This window comes from Penicillium solitum, assembly GCF_028829755.1.
Source record: "Penicillium solitum strain IBT 25940 chromosome Unknown utg000001l_segment0_segment0, whole genome shotgun sequence".
In the NCBI taxonomy this organism is placed as follows: Eukaryota; Fungi; Ascomycota; class Eurotiomycetes; order Eurotiales; family Aspergillaceae; genus Penicillium; species Penicillium solitum.
Genome location: NW_027072121.1, coordinates 9,142,350 through 9,158,354, shown reverse-complemented (window position 1 = coordinate 9,158,354; position 16,005 = coordinate 9,142,350). Strand labels below are relative to the sequence as shown.

The 16,005-nt window shown below is 46.6% G+C and overlaps 6 protein-coding genes across 6 annotated transcripts; 3 read left to right on the top strand and 3 right to left on the bottom strand.

Moving 5' to 3' along the window:
* Window positions 1-3,683: 3,683 nt before the first annotated feature.
* N7455_003543 (Dyp-type peroxidase) lies at window positions 3,684-5,496 on the bottom strand (the record flags this gene model as incomplete). Its single annotated transcript, XM_040959964.1, has 8 exons — window positions 3,684-3,943; window positions 3,996-4,286; window positions 4,347-4,426; window positions 4,495-4,620; window positions 4,682-4,780; window positions 4,830-5,107; window positions 5,168-5,393; window positions 5,450-5,496. 8 exons carry the CDS (start codon window positions 5,494-5,496, stop codon window positions 3,684-3,686), a joined length of 1,407 nt encoding a protein of 468 aa, XP_040809567.1.
* An 893-nt stretch (window positions 5,497-6,389) lies between these two features.
* Window positions 6,390-7,609, top strand: N7455_003542 (uncharacterized protein; the record flags this gene model as incomplete). Its single annotated transcript, XM_065604514.1, has 3 exons — window positions 6,390-6,589; window positions 6,721-7,425; window positions 7,507-7,609. Coding segments are annotated over 3 exons (1,008 nt in total), but the record flags the coding sequence as incomplete, so codon positions are not given.
* Window positions 7,610-10,470: 2,861 nt separating this feature from the next.
* N7455_003541 (uncharacterized protein) lies at window positions 10,471-12,147 on the top strand (the record flags this gene model as incomplete). The annotated part of the gene is made up of 1 exon (XM_040960030.1): window positions 10,471-12,147. The coding sequence occupies one exon, from the start codon at window positions 10,471-10,473 to the stop codon at window positions 12,145-12,147; it is 1,677 nt and encodes a 558-aa protein (XP_040809546.1).
* Window positions 12,148-12,313: 166 nt separating this feature from the next.
* N7455_003540 (uncharacterized protein) lies at window positions 12,314-12,727 on the bottom strand (the record flags this gene model as incomplete). Its single annotated transcript, XM_065604513.1, has 3 exons — window positions 12,314-12,487; window positions 12,584-12,697; window positions 12,719-12,727. 3 exons carry the CDS (start codon window positions 12,725-12,727, stop codon window positions 12,314-12,316), a joined length of 297 nt encoding a protein of 98 aa, XP_065463004.1.
* Window positions 12,728-13,089: 362 nt separating this feature from the next.
* N7455_003539 (uncharacterized protein) lies at window positions 13,090-14,182 on the top strand (the record flags this gene model as incomplete). The annotated part of the gene is made up of 3 exons (XM_065604512.1): window positions 13,090-13,173; window positions 13,368-13,520; window positions 13,568-14,182. The coding sequence occupies 3 exons, from the start codon at window positions 13,090-13,092 to the stop codon at window positions 14,180-14,182; spliced, it is 852 nt and encodes a 283-aa protein (XP_065463003.1).
* A 428-nt stretch (window positions 14,183-14,610) lies between these two features.
* N7455_003538 (uncharacterized protein) lies at window positions 14,611-15,986 on the bottom strand (the record flags this gene model as incomplete). Its single annotated transcript, XM_065604511.1, has 5 exons — window positions 14,611-14,933; window positions 14,986-15,093; window positions 15,164-15,227; window positions 15,286-15,533; window positions 15,635-15,986. 5 exons carry the CDS (start codon window positions 15,984-15,986, stop codon window positions 14,611-14,613), a joined length of 1,095 nt encoding a protein of 364 aa, XP_065463002.1.
* Window positions 15,987-16,005: the final 19 nt, after the last annotated feature.

The window sequence follows — 16,005 nt, the reverse complement described above, 5'->3', positions numbered from 1 at the left end:
TGTAAAACATTGTAAAGACTATTGTAAAGAATATTGATTAAAGCTAAGACCTCGGGGGCGCGACTTTGTTGTAGTAGCAATTTCCGATCAATCGATCGAATTCTTTATAGAAGAAATAAACATAACTATCCGTTTACGGGCACGATCTGTAATACTTAGGTACACGTCACCACCATATCCTCATTTGCTCGGTGCATATGATATGTACATATACATAGTAACTTTCCTTGCAAGAGAGGGGTTAGCGTTCAAATATGTACCACCTGAATTATGCAAACATGAGTCTCTTAAACAAGTTAGTAGGGCCTCAGGGAGACGTTTTAAAAAATAAAAAAACGCACAATTTGTTCTCAAGTGATTAAAAGACCGTTTATTATACAAAGCTTGTACATTATGATTAATATGATGGTTCTTTGGTAAAGCCTTTTTGAACATAGGTAGAACTTTATTGTTTGTGGGACTTTTATTCTGTCGGTGCCAGGCCCTCGCTGGCGAGGGCCTGGTAAGTATGTTAATATTTTACTATACGGAAAGGTGTGTGACGATCTGGACTTGACTGGACTGTCTTTCTGCCAGATATCTCCGACTTGTAAAAGTTTGCACTGTTTGTCTGACGTGACAGGACCCCACAAAGGTTCCTGTCTCATGGTTTCTTTCCTCTCTTTTTCTTTCCCCCTTTGTACTTAAAGTTCTCGTATTAATGCACTCTTTTACTTGAAGAACTGGCACGTCACAAGGTGTGGGACTTTTAAAAGATGCAGATAGTATGACATCACTGCACTTATCAAGATGCGATGTTTTCACCGCTACTTAGTAAAAGCGTAGAGATGAAAGAAATTGAACCGCTGTTCAACCCCGCCTACGGCGAGGGTAAATTTGACCTCACTGACATGGACACTCTATACTATGGCAGAATTTTGAGTTTTCCCTTTTTCCTATCCGTCTTGATCGACGGTTTGAACTGTATAATGCTAAATCTAGTTCTATAGTGATGAGAAACTACTTTGCTAGCCAATCATTGATTTCTTCAATTGTTTCACTTTATACGTTAATTAAATAATCTACTAGTAGCCTTTGATGAGGGCCTCGATTTGTCGGTCGACTGGTAGAGCGAGTCTAACCATCAAGACGTGGTCAGAGTTCCACGGATGACCCAGGCATCAAGTCAATACAGCATCAATGTGTCTGTCTTTCTTCCTTTTCTCTTCATTCTTAGATAAAGAAATTATTCGATACATTCTGCGTCTAATTCATTCACTGTCATTGGTTCATTGCTGTCGATCAGACTCTACTTGGAGTAAGTATATTTGATGGGACTTGAATCTCAAATTACCCTCCTGTCTGCTAGTATGAATTGATGAATGCTATATTTATTCCCCTGAGCATTGCCCTCGAAGTTTCTTCAATGTGGGAAAGCGACAGGCGACCCGATGCCGAAACCCACCTACTCTACAACCCCGGAGACATTGTGACAACTCTTTATAGCAATGCCCAAGAAGGGATAGTATTAAGCAGCCGCCCGACTTACGTCTGGAAATGGCGTGGGTCTTGCGACTCCATTCTAGAGGATAGTTAGTTTTATAAAAATGAATGTGCACATGTCCAAATACTGACTTCATGATAAGAGGGGACTAAGAGGGGACTGTGGCTGAGAGGATTGGGCTAGACACCTGCCACGGGTCAATACTCGGACAATAAAGAAATGTGACTAACATAACACGATAGAAACAAGCAGTGATAGTCCCATCAGGCAAAGTTCTACACTGATCAATTTCACGAGCGTGGGGAGAAATCATCAAAGCAGGATACTTATGTTCCCGTGCACGCCAACGCAGAAACGAGCGACCAAGAATATCAAAAGTTGTTCACTGTGATATTCAATTAGGCGTATAATATGTGGCTTGATCATTGGTCGCGGAATATCTTTTTTCTGAATACCCCCGCCTCACATTGTCGACGACGATGTGTAATGTGCATCTGAATGCGATGAAAATGAGTTCTCAATTCAGTGTTGCATATTATTAGCTACAACAGCCTGTCCGGTCTAAAAGAATTGACTCAGATGACTGTCGAAAAGAAAGGCCTGGCAAGCCGTTAGTGAGTAAACGAGTGGGAGAAGATTCGACCTTTAACAGTTGAGTCCACGGAATTTAAAGTCTTCGTGTGCAATAGCCTGTATTTGAACCATGTTATGACTTCGAACAGACTCTTTGTCACAAATATCGTATACAATGATCAGCTATCTCCTTAATTCTCATTCCATCTACCTTCTCAACTCAGTGTTTCGTTGACTCGCAACATGGACCTTCTTCCCGAAACTGCCTCTCCCCGTCATGCCACCGACCAGACAGAGAGCCTGTCTCCCACTGTGATGCAAAAACGATCTTTTCAAGAGAGTCCTGACCAGCAGGTGTGCTCTACAACGTCCTTTGTAACCCATGATTGCTTTGTTAGATACTAATTTGTCTCAGGGGGTGCCAGACAACGGCGCTCCGGATAGCCCCCGCACGATCTCAGCATACGTTCGGAAGAGGTGAAGATCAAGTTGTAAGCTATTGATCGTGTGTTGAAGTTCTCACGGCAGCAAATCATGAGCATCAGGGATACATGGTGTCAATGTGAGTGTGGAGACCTAGATAGTGTAATATGGAGGTGGAATAAGTGCTTTGGGGGACCGGTCAGTTCAAGGCAGGATACCCTTACCGAAAAAGCCTGGTTTCCTGTCCGCACTTTTTATATTGTGATGTATTCGCGCGGGTTATCCAAGGAACACGATGTAGGTAGCACTTCTGAAATGTTGTAACACCCGAAAATCGAATATCTGTGAGGATACCTGTCGTGCTTTCCTTGCTGTAGACGTCTTAGATCAAGGGCCCGAGGGCAGCTGGCAAGATAAGTGAATTTTGATGAACCAAGATCTGCCTGTAAGCATCTTTTTCCAAGACCAGGCCCTGTTCCTCGTAAGAGAGGAGGGGTAGTGTGGTTGGCCTGGTGACTCTTCCGGTGCGTTCCTTCAACTGATGACGTTCTTCCCACTCAGCACATGTGCTATAATGATTGGCCATGCCATACCAGGATATGGAGATCACCCGCTTGCCGAACGACTTACTTAAAGGAGAGGGTCTCCTGACAGAAAAACATCCGAATTCATTTCTGTACTCAACTTTGAGAAAATCGTTTATATAATTTGGTCGCCGCCGCTATTCCCGCAAAAGTTTTACAAGAATGAGCCTCTCGGACATGATCAACTTGCGTCGCCTGGCATACGACTTCAATCACCCTTGTCGTGATGACATTGAGAGGTCTGGACCTGGACCTTGACAAGGTTTAGAGGCAAATGTGCACCTTGCCAGCTGGCCCATCATGCCTTGAGTATGATGGCGAGCTGCCTGTCGAAAAACCATCAGAGACAACAGATTGCCCTCTCCGCATGTAATACACGACCAACTGGTAGAGAAGATGAATCTTGCACCGACTTATGTCGTGGAACAGCGCACAGTGCGCCATTGATACTTCTACAAATAGCATTTTCACATTTAGGAATCCGTCCGTAGTGACAGATCATAAGGTTCTGAGATTCCGAAACGTAAGTAAAGCTGCCATGATCTGGATAAGTCCCGAGGCCTGTTCAATATCCTCCAATATCATATGCCAAGCGCGGCTTTGCGTTTGCTAGTTAGCCCCTAGAAGTCAGCCTTAGTCATAGCTTGAAGAAGACTGATAGATGGAGAGAAGAAGTAATCTCCACCATGAGACTGGATAAAGGGCGTGTAGCTGGTCGAAGTGTGCTCTCCTTTGCCATTGCAGATAGCGGTGGTAAGCACCTTGTCCCTATCATTCCTCGGCCGTCCCACAAGCTGGCCCACGATACAATCTTGTCCTGGGTTTTGGTCACCAATATAATCTTCCTTGCCATCTGGGAAGGTGTTCTTGTTGATCCATTCTTGGAGGTAGTCAGTACATAGATGCTTTGCAGTGTTGGTAACATGACTTACGTCTTTGAATCTCCTGGAAGCCGTTAGAGATGCTGGACTGATAGCAAGTAAATATAAGACCTCGGTCTAGCTTGGTCTCGCTGGCCTCGTCGGGTCCGACCTCTGGGCCGTAGGGGATACCTCGGCGCATGATGTCGTTCATGTCTCTGTCCCTGTTGTCGATGCGGGGCTTGACTTTGCGCATGTGTGCGGCAAATGGACAGTTTGAGCCGCTTTCAGAATTATAGTTGAACTCGTTCATCCTGGCAAGGGCCGGGTTGTCCTGATCGGGGTGCAGTTCAACGGGGCAACCTATCAAACCTGTCTCAGTATTTTGAAATGCAAATCAAAGACAGTGTGAATGTAGCTTACCACTCTTCCAGCGTCCCATCATTCGAGCTCCTAGCTGGTCTGGAGTCAAGTGAAGCTTTTGAGACTCGGCCTTCAAATAGCTACAGTCATTATAGTTAGTTTGTTGCCCCAAACTTAGGTTGGAAAGAGCAACTAGGAATGAACTTACTTGTTGAATTCGGGGACAAATTGTTCATATTTACGGATGACAAGGTAGCTGCCGTCTTTGGCCCAGTCGCCGTGCATGAGCTTTGGCTCGTTGCCCATCTCCCCATCGTGTCCGACGATGATGCGGCTATCGATTTCGAGTCGTTGAGTATTTGGATCATTGAGGAGAAAAAGAAAAAAGAACTTACCCAGGGCGGCACATGAATTGGTAATTACCATCGCCTTTCTTGCACTCCTCGTCGAAGCCAGTCAACCGAGGCTGCGAAATCGCATCCAAATAGCCGAAGCTATGATGAGGTTAGATTGAACATATTAAGTGAAGACTCCGAGACTTACTGCTCATGCTTGTAGTTCTCTCCATCTCGCTCCCGTCCATCAAGAGTGATGACGTGTTTGATTCCTCGAGCTTCGTTGAAGTAATGCTTAGCAAGCTCTGCAGTGGTCTCTTTGACCTTCTTTTCAGTACCACACACGAAGAAGACTCCGTCGATACCACCATTGCTCGCTTTGAACGCATCATCCCACTCCTGAATTTTATCTCTGCCCTCGTTTACCATATCTCCTTCCATTCCCTTGCGGTAAGGATCGTCCTTGAAGCCGTCCTCAGGGTACATCTATGATAAAAGCGGAATGAACAGCAGCTCCTAGTCAGGGAAATCATTAAAGATACTCACTTTTTGCATTCCTTTGAAGGTAAAAGCAATGTTCACTGCCGCGATTTCCTGTAGAACACCCGGCTTTTCCTGCTTATGCTTGGCAATCATCTTCCTGTTATTAATTGCATCATTCGACGTCGTAATCTTTTTATGAGCCAGGAGCCTCTTCAAATTCGGCTTGAAGGCATCGGGACTGGTGATCTGGAAGAAGAAGAACTGTTCGTACTTCTTCGACAGACCAGGCCTAGGTAATACAGGTCAGTATAATAGATCGATGTGAGACTAGACGGAGGATCTCACCAGATATCACCTTGTATGTTGTCAAAATTGGGAGAGGATTGAGCCATTTTGGAAGTTCAAGTTCAGACTTGAGGTACACTGAATAGAGACTTAAACCTTAATCTTTCTTGCAAGGTACACTGGTATCGACCTCACTTTATAGACATCTGGATTGATGTGAACAACTAGGCACCGTGCGTGCTGCAACCTCCGCACCTGAGAATGTAGCCATACCACACATATGCATATGGTCATCAGTGATCCGTACGGATATAGTTTTTTGTAAGACATATTGGGCTGAATTCGTACACACCGTAAGTTTGGCCGCATTAATATGTACGCGTATTGGGATGCAAGGGTAAGGTTTTATCGAAAGAATGGGTTCATGATATCAGTCAAATCCATGGATGAAGGATCTTTTGAATTATAAAATTCGCATGTTTCTAGATAGATGCAGCTGATAAGAACCCCGAGCCACTCAGAACAAGTGTTTTGTAATAGAAATCCTGGCTTTCAAAATTTGTGATATCATTCCTGCAGCTCTGAGTTCTGGCCAGGTTACTGCGCTAGGTAGTACTATGGTGCACAATGGAAGCCAAGAAATTGAGACCCGGGTACATGGCAATAATGAGTAAATCTTTAAAAGCAAGAATCAATATTTGTTAGAAATCTGTCAGCTTCCGATTCGCTGGACGCAGCGGTACTGTAGTCACACCAGTTGATCCATTATTGCATGTGCGTTCCAAGATGTAACATTTGGACCAAATACTGGGAATGTTCAAAGCTATATGTGCGCAGGTGGGCCCTGCAGTGATCCTTACGTGCAAGGTCAGGTATGCGGCTGGACAAAATTTGCATAATTTCAAAGCTAAAGAATATCGTCGGTCGATGACTACGCACTATAATCTGACACAATTGCTGGGCGCTGCAAGGAAAACCTACATGAAAATAAATTCCCAGTTCAGCTTGCGCCACTGCGTATGGAGTAGTGCATGATGACAGAAATCTGTCTGTATTGCAGCACCGGAGAAGTGCCTTGTTGAGTCTTCAGTTCAAGGACCTGGTCATCTCCCTCCAGAAGGACCCGCGTGGAGGCCCACCCGTCCCTTTGATCGAGCTTACTCCCGAAGGGACTAAGAAATTTCTCGGAATAACCAAATTGTATGGCTGCGCAATTCCTGTGTCTCTTTCTCAATTCCTCGGCTGATTTTTGATGCATAGAAGTCCTCTGGGGATGCATCTCCGGAACTCTAGCATTTCGGAATTGGGTCATGCGGCTGACCAATCAATAGAACTACTTTTGCACTTCGCGAGATCGTTTACGGGCCCTCTCTAGTGATTTGCCCGCATACGTTGCTTTTTGGCATCCTGTTTCATGCGAAGGCATTTCGGAATCAGGGACTGACTTCGAAGTTACGGGAACTTCCTATCAGCAAAGGATGTGAAGAGCTTCTGCTGCCACTGGACCCAAAAAAGTCCCATTGGTATGTCTTTTGCAAAACGGAGTTGGTCAAGGGGGTTCCAACCATTCAACGGACTACGCAGATGCCGAAGTCTACGATTTCCGCGTTGCTGGCCACTTTTGGCGAGATCCGTGGGTGGAAAGAGGCATTCCACGCCCATCAATTCCGGTATGGAAGTGGCAAAGTGCTCAACGAGAGTGGTGGGTTCTTCTATGTAGAATGTGCATTTCATTTAAAGGCTTGGTGGCTGACCTTATGCGTAGGTTGGGTGAGCAAGGAGCAGCATATGTTGATTATGAAGCACGCCAGCCCGCGTACCTTTCTCAATCATTATCATCCCCTGCAACTCGACACCGATATGATCCGGGTTATCTGTGGGCTCGACCCGGATGTCGAACTGATGCGAGCCATCACACGGCAAAGCCGTTGGCGAGACACGCGACGCCCACGCTACTTGACTGATCAACAGCGGGCACAAGTTGAAGATCACCCCGAAATGGAAGAGGCCCGGCGCAACCTCGACAAGATCCGCGCGTAATACGAAGAGACCTAACAACCCGGCCTGCTTCTGCGGCTCCAGCAACGGGAGAAGGAAGTGAGAAACACGCGAAAAAGGTTGCACCGGAGCTTACGGCATCAGATCCGAGAGAAATTTGATGAGGAGCAAGCATTTCTGGACATTGAGGCGCAGCTGTCAGGAACCGCGGTCAAGGAATAGAGCGACGACACTTCATCCTTGGAGGACACTATGCATCCCCTTCAGTTGCATCTCGTGTAGAGTCTTCTTTCCTACCCTGTTTCCAATTCGTTGGAGGATGAATGGCTTCGACGTGATACGGGTACCGCAGCGGTTGTTCAGTACTGTGATGTCCTGGAAGGAGGCCCGTTGAGGGGCCGGCCTAAACAGAAAGTTCCTAAATCGGCTCCGCTGGTGACTGGACCAATAGTTCAGCCGGAAAATTTACAGCAGACCCAAAATGATACTGGCACATGCAAGCATATTTCCGTACACGGCAAGCCCTTGCGTGCTACCAGGGAATACCTTGAAACCGCTAAGCAGCCAGAGGCTTGTTTTCAATGCTTCGCGAGTGAAGGGCTTCCGGACAAGGTTCGTTTTCAGATGTTCCATGATCCTGGATGTGTTACACGCCACTTTGATGCCAAACATCTCAAGAAGAGCCACTCAAGTGCAATTGGTGCGAAGTCGGCCTGCTACATCAAATTTAAATACTATAACGGGCTAATATAGCATACTAGTACTAAGGCTCGGGCTCTGCCCGCGCTTACTACTAGACCTCCCTAGCCAGAGTTTCTGACCGAGGTCAGAAACTACAGCTCGGCTCTCCCTACGCTCACTACTAGACCTCCTTAGCTAGAGTTTCTAACCGCGGACAGAAACTAGGAGTATCTGCCTGCTTTCACCGCCTTAGGAGAACACGAGATCACCGCCGAGCGCCCACATAATACAACTTTTTAAGCTTTAGTTAAATAGTATACAGGCACCGTTCAGTTGAATGAATTCGACCGTAGCCCTTCACAAATACTATCAACCATAATGTATTTTATATTAAACCTATTTTAAGTATTTTAACGTACGTTGTTAAATTAATATATAACGTCTTTTGACTCTTTTCGAAGAAATTTGATCAGTATTATGGCCGAAATACTATATCTTAATATTGTAAACTGAAACAACTATAGAATACTGTATTTTATTAGGATAGGTAAGCAGCTTTATACAGCTTGGCCTATCTCTATTAGGAAAATTATGTAGCCGTGGGTTTTTGCGGGAACCCGCGCGGGTACCCATGCGGGTTTCGGGTTGGGTTGCGGGTTGGTCGAGTCTACCCATCGGGTTTGCGGGTTCGGGTTGCGGGTTGGAACCTCTTACCCATTCTCGGGTTTTGGCGCAGACTAAAGTGGCTCACTAAGTGAAGGTGATGATATACAAACCAATCCTAAGGACGGTATAGATGAAGATAGTGAAATTCCTCTCCCTCGATCGTCTGGAAGAGTTCGGAAGGTGTCAAAAAGGCTTAATGGATATGTAGTAGATAGAAACTAGGTTTAAGAATATATATTAAAAGTTGTTGCAACAATATATCACTAAATTAATTGCTCAAGAAGTTCAGGCATGTAATCAGGTTACTTAAAATTACAGAGGAAATCTGCATAAATTATATATGTCACGAGATTTGCCTGTTTGTACTGTTTGACGACCCTCAGGGTCACCCGCGGGTGACCCTCGGACCACCCTAGTGGCGGGGCGGGTGGAGGGTCGTGAGGGTCACCCGCGGGTCACTGCCAGGTCTAGTTCGATTTAATAAATGTACAGTACATCTTCACACCGTTTCAGCCACAAAAAGAGGGACAATATTTTGTATTTGGTTGACTTTATGCCCCCCCCCCCCCGCCCACCCCTGACGTCCGTGCGGTCCTTAATACCCCGCTTCCCCCAGATCTTCCAGTCTCTTTTTTTTATCTTGGACCAGCAGGCCCGGTTGCCCTTTGTCTGCAATTTTCTCGGGCAAAATAAGTGCAGACTTTCTTACTCTATTGTAGGAGTATATGTGTGACAAAAAGTATCTATAAGTATATAGTACAGTAGCGCCCAGCATCGCCTTCCATGCTGCAAACATAGAGATGCTCTTTTAAACCGTAATCACGTGATCCCCCAATCCAGATGTGGGTACTCTCGTACTTTTGAACATGTTTTGGTTTTGAACTTTTTAAGAGTACAGTAGACTTTTGTATGGTATGCGGCGTACACGCGGTCACCTGATATTTGGGTATTCAAACCCTGTATCAACAAGGTATTGCAACCTAGTTCTTGACAAATATCTATGGCCTAGCGAGGCATTTAATCTGCAAACACGAGCCATTTTGAGAAACCAATTCCGATGAAATGACGGCGCTAGTTTTGGTTTATGAGGCGAAGGCAAAATCTGTGTGTTTTCTGCGGGTCGCAAATGAGCATACCCGCCCGTCTATAGTCTATTATAACCATTCATGTGTGGGCGGATCACTTAAGGAGACCCTGGTTTTTTCAAAGCAGTGGTACATGTAGGTGATGGTGGACTTGTCACGATTACGGAGCACTAATCCCTGGAACTAAGTCGATCTCCCCTATCCGAGAAATGAGACTTCGACACGCCTACATGTTGATGCTAGTAATTATAGGACCCCCTTTCGCCATGTGACGAAGGAAATAGAGAATAGGTGCGCAAGATCTGTACACGAGTGCTATACTAAGCACATTCACCCTGTATAGCTTGAAAAATCGATCCTCGCCAACACGAAATGCCGCAGCCTCCGGCTTATCACACTAAAGACAGGACCCACATAGTGCCTGTGAACTAGCAAATCAATTCTTCTCCCTGTCCTCCAAAGTAAAGCACATATAACTATGTAAATGTTTGATCCACTAATCGTTATGTGTCCATTAAACCATGCCAAGGCCCTCTATATTGGGGCCAAATGACGATCGCACCTCTGCAGCTGCTTTGTCACTCGCTCGCTGTAATTTCTGAAGATTTATTTTCCTATTCTTCCCACTATACCACAGAGCCGTACTTCATGATGGCTCCCTATACTATGGAAAATCTCTTCCGTTGGCTGCTCGCCATCGCAGTCCTAGCGCATGCAGATGGTAATCCTTCAATAATGCGATGGTCTGATCAAACCCACGGTCCAGACGGCCCGTGGCACGCTGTGTCAGTTGAGTTGGGATCCAACAGCCAGGCCATTGATCTCTACCCCGGCGACCGCTGGGCTAGTACCATTCTTATCGACACCATCTGCTCAGGCAGCTCCTCAACTCCCTGTTATGCAAGACGAGCTGGCCTCTTTAACATTAGCGCCTCAACATCTGCCTTCACCTTGGAGACGCCGACCGACACAAGTGAAATGCCATGGCTGTCTGACCAGAGAAAGTCTGGCGTGAACAAGTGGGGTGCTACCGGATATGTTAAAGAAGGAGTTCTCGCCGACACGATCAGGCTGCCAAATAGTCATGAGGTACCAAACGTCTCTATGACGTCTATCTACGATGCCTACCAAGAATACCCGAATGGAAAGCAATACCCTGTTTCTGTGGGGATCTTGTCGCTGGGGGGACCGAGGCCTACTCACCTGCAGTATAAGTTCAATTTGATATGTGCTTGGGAACACTGGAATGAGTCTTCGAGTTATCGTATTCCCTCATACTCATGGGGGATGCACATTGGGTCGGTGGACCTCAACATTCCAGGCTCGTTGATTCTTGGCGGGTATGATCAAACCCGAGTACTAGGCCAAGTAAGCTCTCAACCGGTTGATATCTCAAATTTCGGTTCTCTCTCGATTTATCTTACAGACATCGGAATAGGAGTTGCCACTGGGAACTCACCATTTGACTTTCAGAACAAATCCGGGCTGTTCAAATGGGGAAACAGCACCACTGGCAGCCCCAACAATGTGGAGATCGATCCTGCGCTTCCATACCTCTACCTTCCTAAAGAGACATGCGATGCCATGGCAGCGGAGCTTCCGGTTACATTCAACGAAGGCCTGGGTTTATATTTCTGGAACACAGACGAAAGCTACCAGAAAATAACATCCTCCCCGGCATATATGTCCTTCACATTTCAGCGTCAACCCACTCAAAATGTCACCATAAAAGTTCCTTTCCAACTTCTGAAGCTCACCCTTCAAGCACCACTAGTGGAACTCAACACAACTTACTTCCCATGTTATCCCTCTAGCTCTTCCATCCTGGGCAGAGCTTTCCTTCAAGCAGCCTTCATTGGCACAAATTGGGAAGAAGGTACTGGGGGCGGTTCCTGGTTTTTGGCACAGGCACCTGGGCCTGCGACTGGACCCAGGAATATCCAGAGCATTGAGATTAGTGACACTTCACTTAAAGCTTCGGCCAATTCATGGGAAGATACCTGGGATGGCTTTTGGGTGCCTCTTTCGTCAAACAGCTCCAATTCGGGTCTCTCAACGGGGGCCAAGGCTGGCATTGGCATTGGATGTACTATTGGTGGGTTGGCATTGATTGGGATCATTGCTTGGGTAACCGTCTCTCGTCGAAAACGAAGAACGAATTCACACTCAGCGACCACAGATGGATATAGCATTGCACCGAAGCCTGCTGAAGAGTTAAATCCACTTCAGGTGACCGAGTTGGATGCTCGTCATGTCAGTGAGCTGCAGTCAGACAAGGGTATTCAGGAGGCACCAGGGTCTACTGCAATACGCCACGAACTTCTGTGACGTTTGGACTACATTCGGCATGCTGGGCAAGACGTGGAAACAATCACTCTATAGTGATGAACAAAACGGCATCTCCTTCCTGTGATGCTCCAACAAGCCCTGAGCTATGTGTTACAATTTCTCGGTCTTCCCAGACTACCTATTCTCCCCAGATTACTCAAACTTCTCAGACTCCTACACCAGGCGTATTTCCTAATACGTAGCAGCCCTCGACCCACCTTGAGATGTAAACGTCCACGCCGCGGTGCTTGTAGACGAGTCGATTATCCGGACTGAGGGTGAAGTTCGGGAATTTGACAAGAGCCTTTTGGCAATCGGTAACAACGCAGAGATCCAGATCCTAGAGGATTTTAAAGTCAGATATTAGGAACTTGGAGTTCGAAAAAAAAAAATCAAATCAAATCAAATCAAATCAAATCAAATGAAAAAAGCTTACCTCGGTCAAGCGGACCCCTCCGGTCAGACTGGTCTCGTACCCGCCGATGTAGCAGTGCTCGATGTTGACTTTTTGAAGAAACTCCGACAGAGCCTTGGCAGCCGCATCAATCGCCTCATATCAATTGGGAATAACCCTCCCCATGTTGCGTAGAAAGGGATGTAAGAAAATGAGCTGATCAGCGATGGAAGATCTCAAAGAGAGATGATGGAGACGATAGAGATGATGGAAGAAACAGGGAAATGCAGCGGAAAAGTGGTAAGGTTGAAAAGATGAAAAGCGACAGAGAACGAGAGATGGAAAAATCGAAGGGGAAGGGGAAAATGTAAGTCCATGTAGAAAGTGAGAACTCTGGTCATTGCATAAATATCGCCCAAAGTCAATTTCTCTCTCTCCCTCTCTCTCTTCATATTTCTTCAAAACAACAGCAACCCAGAAATCACACTGCACCCATTTGCAGCTTTGAAAATGAATACAAATTTTCAGAAGATTTCCCAGTCCATCAGATGATGCTGCCGTGCATCGAACCAACCTCAACCTCGGGTGAAGGAGGGCTTGCCAAAATCGAGGATGAATCTGAGAAGCCTCAAGTGCTCCCAGCGTCTTCGTCTGTCGAATCCCCTCCGCTTATCGACTGGTCAGCCATCTTGTCTCTTATTGACTTCGACGCCTCTCATACCGCAGACTGGAGCTTGATGGCCAGACCAGACACCCCCAGTTCGCCTCTTGACCTTTCTTTGACCGATCCTCCAATGGGCGACGTGTCTCAGGACGTCAACTCTAGCACTACGCAGCCTCATCAAAGAAATTATTCAGCGGCCAGTGGCACGGCTCTAGCATGACTGTGGCTCTAAAATCTCTCCTCGACTGCGGTATCACTGTTGTGGAGTATGTATCTCAGGTCCTTTACAGACGAGGCTATGCAGAAGTTTTGAGCGTCAGCAAAACCCTCATTGAATGATTTCGGTGGCTAAGCAATTTTAGACCCCCGAATGGATTGTTCCCGATGAACAGGTATCGCTTGCCTCCCAGATATTGATCGACAACGGCTTCCCCCTTGTGAAACACTCAAAACGAATAGGGATGGAATACTGGGAAACAAGATGCTCTATCCACGGCTTGGATGGTCTAGGTAATTCGCTAGCCTACATTCTACCACTGTCGTTGGTCGGGTTTACACTTGAAGACACTGTTCAAGTTCCATCGACATTCGACGAGGACATTCAATTACTCTCCGCCAAGCCTCCATATTACATGCTTCCTTTGATCAAGGTTCTTAAACGAATGCCGTTGGCCGATTGCAGCCGCTGGCGAATCGCGAAGAGTCTTGCGGCCTTCATCTCAACTTACATGCTGAACGACGGACCGGCGAACATGCCTTGGGAGCAGCGCGAGGCACTTCGTCGAGAGAGTGATGAGGACTATGGGAAGCGAGTAGATGAGGCCGTTCGAGTGATGAAGACTTGGGACTGGGGGAATACTGTGGACAGGTACCTTGCGCTTGCTGAGAATGTCGTTCGAGATGCCTCATTTATCGATAAGCTCATGGACGATACAGAGCCACAAGAGGCCTTGACTCACCCTGAATCTCAATGCTGAATTGCTATCCGGTATTGTCTTCGAGAACCGTCGATGGACTAGTATCCATTGCATCCTTTGCATTCTTCTATACAAAAGGAAGGCTGCTCACTAGAAGAATCTACTCTTATCTTTCGCTCGGTCCATGGAAAATCAGAAATGAGAAAGAAAGCTGTACAAAATGGATTGCTGCTGGAGGACCAAAGGAAAGTCTTGTAACATACAGTGCCTCTAGTTCTAGTTTCAAATAGAGCTCACCTGCTTCATGCATAGTAAAGGCGTCGACTCGTACTATAGAATGACTAGCGGTTTACCAGCTATGGAATAAATGGTAACAAATTATTTGAAACTATCCTACATATATTTTGGTAAGGGACCAAAGCTCAGAAATCTCATGACCGGCCTCTCAGAAGCGGTTGACAATACCTGGAGACTGGAAAGCATGTGCTTTAATGAAACCGGTCATGTCCGGTGTATGCGTTGAGTGCGTCTCTCAAGTCCTCTGGAGTCATTGTTTCAGCCAAAAGTTTGCGAGATGCCTCAGACGTCCAAAATAGTGTCGCCAAGAGTGGGGCAAGCTTGCGCCTCTGCTCGCCTGTAAATCCAGCATAGGAGACCTTCATGTTTTTCTTAGATAGCCAATTCAGAATAGTCAAGATATCCTCCTGGTCAGGGACGACGCGGTCATGATCCGCCGATCGGGTGGCAAAGTGGGCCTTGCTCCATGTTTGTAGCTTGGTCAGGACCAGGACAGATGGGTGTAGAATTTTGACTGCGAAGTAAGTTAGAAAGAGGGAACGAAGTTGAATTGAGATGGGCCTTACCTGGAAGGCTCAGCTGCCGTTCCGGAAGATCTTCTGGCTTGGTGATGAGGTATAGAGTCATATTAGGATTCAGCAAGATCCAGCCATCGGGTGCAGGGCAATCAGTTGCTAATTGCAGTTCATCTACCATGACCCTACGGCCGTGATAGTCAAATACCAAACGTTCATCTGAGCTCACTCCAAAAAAGAGGAGGTTTCAAAAGCAGGTCTCGGCGGGAGCTCGCGGTGAGGATGTCCACGTCCTGGGATTTTTAGTACATGTCCTTATCACAGTGAAACGATATTTGAACGACGGCTTACCTCTGTCACTCGCTCCCCACCAAGTAGGGCAACTGCGTATCCCCCCATGAAGCAATGGCTGATTCCTTTGTCTTTAAAGGTTTGCATCAGCTTGTTTGCTGCTGCTGCATCCAAGTGGTTCAAATCCCTGCCGTGGGGGATGGCACGGCCTAGCGGAGATGAAATTGTTGCGTTAGTGCGCAAGTCATAGAAACGAATTTCGACGGGCTCACCAGCACAGTTTTGATTGTCATTGGAGCCACCAGACTCTGGTTGGCGGTCAAAAGAGCGACTTAGCTTCGTATCTGCGGGCTGTCGGCGGCGATCATGATCTCCGATAATTCCACGTCTCCAAGTTTGCCCGAATGACCACTATGGCCAGTATGGGTTTTGGGCTTCTCATTGGAATCCGGATGGTAGCTTGATCTGGTAGCTGGTGACTCGCGTCGACGACCATGGGCTTCGGTAGAAGTACGGTTCCCTGACTGGCGGGAAATTGCGCGAGTACCAGTTTGTGAAGACGCATCAAAGCAGTCATCATCTGTAGAATCTCGACGGCGACGACCATGACTTTTTCGATTTACACCCACGGAGGTGCGACGACGATCACCAGGGTTTTTGCCATTGACTTCGACTGATTCGGAGCGAGGAGCGTGATGGCGAGGTTGATCGATGTCATTTATTTCGACAACTCGGCTCTTGCGGCGCCAAAAGAAAGACATTTTTGATAGATAGATAGAG